Below are 6,503 nucleotides of genomic sequence, written 5' to 3'. Positions count from 1 at the left end.
GGAGCCTGTGCTCCGCAACGGGAGAGGCCACGACAGAGGAAGGCCCGCATACCACAAAAAAAAAAAAAAAAAAAAAAAGACTAGTCTATGTAGGAAAGCAACTTGCCCAGACCCCAGGGTCTCCACAGTGCCTGGGCAGGGGGCCTCTCTGGTCCAGCCAAGGCTGGAGGAGACTGGGACCTAAGACACTCAGTGGCAGAAGAGCCAGGAGACAGGATGCACAGGAGGGTCTATGGGAAAGGTAAGAGGAGACTGAGAAACGCTAGGGTGGGTAGCGGATGGCCCGGCGGAGCAAAGCCTTACCGCCTGGGTCCTCATAGACTTGCAGCATGGCCGGGGGGCCCTGCACGCAGTCGATGATGCCCAGCAGAGTGCGTGTGAGCCGCAGCAGCTCGCTGAAGCTGTAGAAGCCAAAGTAGATGAGGTTGTGCGCCAGGCTGACCACCTGCAGAGAAGGGGTGGGGGGGCCTGAGGTGAGTGTGGGTGGGGCCAAAGTGTGGTGGGTGGGGCTCACGAAGGGCGTGGTCTTGTGGGGGTGGGGCCAGCCCAGGGAGTATAGTGAGGGACAGATTCCTCAGGAAAGGCTCTAGGATGTCAGGGCTGCGTGGACACGGAACCAAGGGTCCCAGACAAGAGCAGCCTGACCCCAGAGGGTTACCGAGGAAGAGAGGCCTTCAGAGGAGGCTACTGTGAGGAGGATAGGGCAGAAATGCAAGAAGTGGCGGGTGGCTCCTGCCAGGGGCCTGTGACCCAGCCCTGGGCTGATGTGGTGAGTGGACGAGGGGGAGGCAGCCCTCTCCAGGGCGTCAGGAGAGAAGCCTCCCTCCCAGCAGTCTATGAGGTCTTCCTGCAGTGGTGGGGGCACTGAGGGAAGTGAGGTAGTATATCCCACACCCTACCCTGGGGAGTGACCAAGACCCAGGAGGGGGCAAGCCAGCACGCTGCTGAGCCCCAGCCCACCTCAAAGGTGAGCTTGTTCTTCTCCTCATTGGCAAAGGGCACGGCCTCGCTGACCACGTTGTTGAGGTAGTCCTCCACGAACTCCATGGTGCTAGCAAACTTGTTCTTCTTGTCATCTCGGGAGGCGTTGAGGTTGGAATCATAGCTGGGGGTGGAGGCGGCGAAGCATGAGGGTCCCCTGAGATCCTCCCCCTCCAGCCGAACCCTGCCCACCCTCCTCCACCCAGCTCACTCCTTGATGGTGATAGCCGTGGGGATCTCAGTCCAGAGGCGGGCGAACTTGACGGGCGTGACCAGTTCCTGGGGGTCACGGTCCACGTGCACATGCAGCATCAGGTGGCAGAAGGAGGCACGCAGGTCAAAGGGCAGCATCTCGTCCGCCATGCACAGGAAGATCAGGTCAACGCCCAGCTGCTGAGAGATCTCATCGATGGCCAGGTACTGCCGGTCCAGGCACATGCGGGCAAAGAGCTTCAGCTGGTACCTGCGGGGCAGGGAGGACGGTGAGGACATGGCAGGTGGGCTCGCGAGGGCTGCTGGCACAGGCCTGGGCCTGCTGAGGACTTGAGAAAGTGGAAAAGGGACTTAGGTTAAACCACGCACCAGCCACCGTAACAGGACACAATTCTGAGCAAACCAAGTGGACAGAAACACAGTCTGGGATTGAGTAATAGCAAATCTCCCCTCCTTGCTAAGGAGGAAGGTGCTTCTGACTCAGCCAGGACAGGTCTTCACGGGAAGAGGGGTGGCATAGAGAAAGGCTGGGAGGGGGAAGGGAGGAGAGTTCGGTAAGAGGAGCCCTGCTCGGGCAAGGGGTTGAGGGCAAGACTGGGAGACAGAGGAGGGGAGGGTGCAAGACCAAGGTGGAAGAGCTACAGAAATGAAGGCTGTAGGAAGGTTTGCTGTGCACCGAGTCATGCCCTCTGCCTCCTCCTCAGAGCCCTGCATTACCTACCCCAGGCTCCATGGCCAGGCAGCCTGGGTTTGGATCATGGCTCCCTGCTTACGGCTGTGTCACCTTGGGGCAAGTTCCTTTACCTCTCTGTGCCTGTCTCCCCAACTTTATAATGCGAGTAACGGTAGTCTCCACTTCACAGGGTTGTCGTGAGGCTGAAATGAGTGATTGCGTGAGTGTTTTGACCAGTGCCCAGGAGACAGTGAGCCTTTGATGAGTGTTATGTAGTATTCTTATTTTTTAAATATGTATGCATGGAGACAGGTGTGGGTTTCTTTCAGGCCTCATCACCGTGCTGAGCCTGGCCTCAGGCCACCCAGTGCTCCTCGGGCCGCCCAGTCACCCATCACTTAGTCTCCCTGGTGAAGGCGGAGGCAGGAGCCCCCTCGAAGCTGCTGGGGCTCGTCCCGGGGCAGGGCCTGGCAAGGCCCCCTGGGAGGACCATGAGGCACCTGTAGTAGCTGAGCACGTTCTCATCATGGGCGTTGCCGGCCCGTGCCTCCTGGGCCAGCTGCCTGATGCTCTTCTCATGGTGCTCCTTGTTTTTGTCGGTCCACATGAGCCACACTTCCTCCTCTGAGTACTCGATGCTCAGGTACTCGAGGGACTGCGCCATCTCCTTCACGGGCCGAAGCCTGCAGACCGATGGAACCCATCACAGGGAGTGGGGCCCACAGCCCTCCCCTCCCAGAGCTGGGCTGAGGGCCAGTCAGGCTGCCTCCCCTGTGGGACCCACCTCCAGCTTGCGACCCCAGACAGACCATGAGCTTCTGGAAGGCAGGGGCCTTGGCTCATTCTCTGTGCCCCCATGCCCTCCCCCACACAGTGCCGGGCACCGAGCTGGCCACACAGCAGGTACTGGGTATCGGCAGAGAGCCTGCAGGTTCTAGCGTGAACCCAGACAGGGCCCCAGCTCTAAGGCAGCGGGGGGGTGGTCCGGGCAGGGTGGAGCCCTGGGGGGGAACGTGAGCTGCGGGTAGGAGACAGCGCAGCCGGCTCACTCGGTCTGGATGAGAATGTCACTGTTCTTGGGGTCCAGCACACACTTGCAGATGAGCTCCTGGGTGACGGGGATGGCGATGTGGTTGGACACACACAGGTCAGAGAGGTAGTCCAGGAACCTGGAGTGGTGACAGCAGGGGTGGGGTGAGGGACTCAGAGGTGGCCCCCCACTGGGGACAAAGCCCACCCTCCTCCTTCCCCAGCTGGCAGCACCAGCTCCCTGGCATTTGGAGTTTGCCACTCCTGCTCCCTTCTCAAAGCTTGTAGACAGGGATATGGACTCCCGGCTGCCTGGGGAGGGATGACCCACAGTCATCACCCTGGGGCTAGATGGGAGTCCAGGGGGTCAGAGGAAAGGAGACACAAGGAAGGAGTGATATTCAAAATATTTAACTGGGGGCTTCCCTGGTGGCACAGTGGTTGAGAGTCCACCTGCCGCTGCAGGGGACACGGGTTCGTGCCCCGGTCCACGAAGATCCCACGTGCCGCGGAGCGGCTGGGCCCGTGAGCCATGGCCGCTGAGCCTGCGCGTCCGGAGCCTGTGCTCCACAGTGGGAGAGGCCACAGCAGTGAGAGGCCCGCGTACCGCAAAAATAAATAAATAAATAAATAAAATTTAAAAAATATATATATATATTTAACTGGTCCAATGCAGGCACTGACTTGGCCACTGGAGAAGGGCCTGGGGGCCTCCTGCTCTACCAGGAGTCAACCCCCTTGTTGCTAGGTTGGGCCAAATATGGGAGGGGACATAGGGAGGGGCTGGGGGGGCCAGGGCCTCAGAGAGGTGGCAGTTTATCAACAAGTGCAGAAGGATTTCAATATTTAACAGCCAGCACCAGCAGCTTTCTTCCCCGGGAAGCAGTGGGAAGGGGGAGGGGGTTGGTATGGCAGGGGAGGGGGGCCCACCTGGGCTCCCGGTTCTTCCGCACCAGGCTGACAAAGGTCTCCACCTCCGTCTTGGTGATGTGCTTCTCCAGGAGCTTGCGGTTGTTGTGCAGCAGGGCCGTGATGGTGTCTTCGGCCAGGATGTCGTAGCCAATCTGGGACTGCATCATCCCGAACTGCTTGGCGATGTGCTCCTGGGGGGTGGCCGGGCTGGGGGTCACAGGGAGTCCAGCTCTGCTCCAGAACACTGCTCCCAGGGCCCCAGACAAGGACCCGACACCACCAGGGGACCCTGACCCTAGGAAGCTAAGGGCTCCAGGAGAGGATGCCAGCTCCGGGCAGAGGGTAGTTTTATGTAATATAGTTATTTAGCTCACCACCCATCTCCCTACCAGAGTGAAACCGCCACGAGGGAGGGACCCTGTCTGTTTGGCAGGGCCAGCTACAAGATTGGTGGGGCCTGGTGAAAATGAAATAGCAGGACTCGTCCCAGAAATAAGTCCACACACCTACAGTCAACTACTCTTTGACAAAGGAGGCAAGAATGTACAATGGGAAAAAGAAGTCTCTTCAGCAAGTGGTGTTGGGAAAGTTGGAAAGTGCATATAAATCAATTAAGTTAGAACACACCCTCTCACCATACACAAAAATAAACTCAAAATGGCTTAAAGACTTAAATATAAGACATGACACCATAAAACTCCTGGAAGAGATCATAGGCAAAACATTCTTTGACATAAATTATACCAATGTTTTCTTAGGTCAGTCTCCCAAGGCAAAAGAAATAAAAACAAAAATAAACAAATGGGACCTAATCAAACTTAAAGCTTTTGCACAGCAAAAGAAACCATAAACAAAACGAAAAGACAACCTACAGAATGGGAGAAAATATTTGCAAATGATGCGACCGACAAGGGCTTAATTTCCAAACTACACGAACAGCTCATACAATCCAACAACAAAAAAAACCAACAACCCAATCAAAAAATGGGCAGAACACCTAAATAGACATTTCTCCAAAGAAGAAATACAGATGGCCAATAGGCACATGAAAAGATGCTCAACATCACTAATTATTAGAGAAATGCAAATCAAAATTACGAGGTACCACCTCATGCCAGTCAGATGGCCATCATTAAAAAGTCTAGGGGCTTCCCTGCTGGCGCAGTGGTTGCGCGTCCGCCTGCCGATGCAGGGGAACCGGGTTTGCGCCCCGGTCTGGGAGGATCCCACGTGCCGCGGAGCGGCTGGGCCCGTGAGCCATGGCCGCTGGGCCTGCGCGTCCGGAGCCTGTGCTCCGCAACGGGAGAGGCCACGACAGGGGGAGGCCCGCAAACCACAAAAAAAAAAAAAAAAAAAAAAAAAAAGTCTAAAAATAAAAAATTCTGGAGGGGGTGTGGAGAAAAGGGAACACTCCTACACTGTTGGTGGGAGTGTAAGTTCGTGCAGCCACTATGGAGAACAGCATGGAGGTTCCTCAGAAAACTAAAAATAGAATTACCATATGATCCAGCAATCCCACTCCTAGGCATATATCCAGAAAAAACTATAATTCAAAAAGATATGTTCACCCCTACATTCACAGCAGCACTATTTACAATAGCCAAGACATGGAAACAACCTAAATGTCCATCAACAGGTGAATGGATAAAGAAGATGTGGTATATATATGCAATGGAATACTCCTCAGCCATAAAAAAGAACGAAATAATGCCATTTGCAGCAATATAGGTGCAACTAAAGATTATCATACTAAGTCAGAAAGACAAATACCATATGATATCACTTATATGTGGAATCTAAAATATGACACAAATGAACTTACCCATGAAACAGAAACAGACGCACGGACATAGAGAACAGACTAGTGGTTGCCAAGGGGGAGGGGGTTGGGGGAGGGACGGAGTGGGAGGTTGGGGTTAGCAGATGTAAACTTTTACATATAGAATGCATAAACAACAAGGTCCTACTGTAGAGCACAGAGAACTATATTCAGTATCCTATGATAGGACTGCCCTGGTGGAACAGTGGTTAAGAACCCGCCTGCCAATGCAGGAGACACGGGTTCGAGCCCTGGTCTGGAAAGATCCCACATGCCGTGGAGCAACTAAGCCCGCATGCCACAACTACTGAAGCCCGCGCGCCTAGAGCCCGTGCTCCGCAACAAAAGAAGCCACCACAATGAGAAGCCTGCGCACTGCAACGAAGAGTAGCCCCCGCTCGCCGCAACTAGAGAAAGCCTGCATGCAGCAATGAAGACCTAATGCTGCCAAAAATAAATAAATAAATAGGGCTTCCCTGCTGGCGCAGTGGTTGAGAGTCCGCCTGCCGATGCATGGGACACGGGTTCATGCCCCAGTACGGGAGGATCCCACATGCCGCGGAGTGGCTGGGCCCGTGAGCCATGGCTGCTGAGCCTGCATGTCCGGAGCCTGTGCTCCGCAACGGGAGAGGTCACAACAGTGAGAGGCCCACGCACCGCAAAAAAATAAATAAATAAATTTATTTTTTTAAAAAATCCTATGATAAACCATAATGGAAAAGACTATTAAAGAAAGAATGTATATGGGGCTTCCCTGGTGGCGCAGTTGTTGAGAGTCTGCCTGCCAATGCAGGGGACACGGGTTCGTGCCCCGGTCCGGGAAGATCCCACATGCTGCGGAGCGGCTGGGCCCGTGAGCCATGGCTGCTGAGCCTG

At 55.1% G+C, this 6,503-nt stretch overlaps 1 protein-coding gene across 4 annotated transcripts in view; it reads right to left on the bottom strand.

Annotated features, from left to right (window-relative positions):
* ITPR3 (inositol 1,4,5-trisphosphate receptor type 3) overlaps window positions 1–6,503 on the bottom strand; it is a 71,537-nt gene that overhangs the window by 26,946 nt on the left and 38,088 nt on the right. For all 4 annotated transcript variants that reach the window (XR_008615807.1, XR_008615808.1, XM_007128850.4 and 1 more), the window contains 6 exons: window positions 3,827–3,999; window positions 2,917–3,036; window positions 2,368–2,550; window positions 1,193–1,444; window positions 961–1,105; window positions 304–445 (listed from right to left, as the gene is read on the bottom strand). Coding sequence is in view for 2 of the 4 variants with exons in the window: in XM_007128850.4 (XP_007128912.2) it covers window positions 304–445; window positions 961–1,105; window positions 1,193–1,444; window positions 2,368–2,550; window positions 2,917–3,036; window positions 3,827–3,999 (1,015 nt within the window). In the remaining 2 variants the exon portion in view is untranslated. The remainder of the gene's footprint in view (window positions 1–303; window positions 446–960; window positions 1,106–1,192; window positions 1,445–2,367; window positions 2,551–2,916; window positions 3,037–3,826; window positions 4,000–6,503) is intronic.

The sequence above is a fragment of the Physeter macrocephalus genome, chromosome 18 (assembly GCF_002837175.3).
Source record: "Physeter macrocephalus isolate SW-GA chromosome 18, ASM283717v5, whole genome shotgun sequence".
Taxonomy (NCBI): domain Eukaryota; kingdom Metazoa; phylum Chordata; class Mammalia; order Artiodactyla; family Physeteridae; genus Physeter; species Physeter macrocephalus.
Note: the sequence above shows the minus strand (reverse complement) of the source record. Positions and strands in the feature narration are given on the sequence as shown.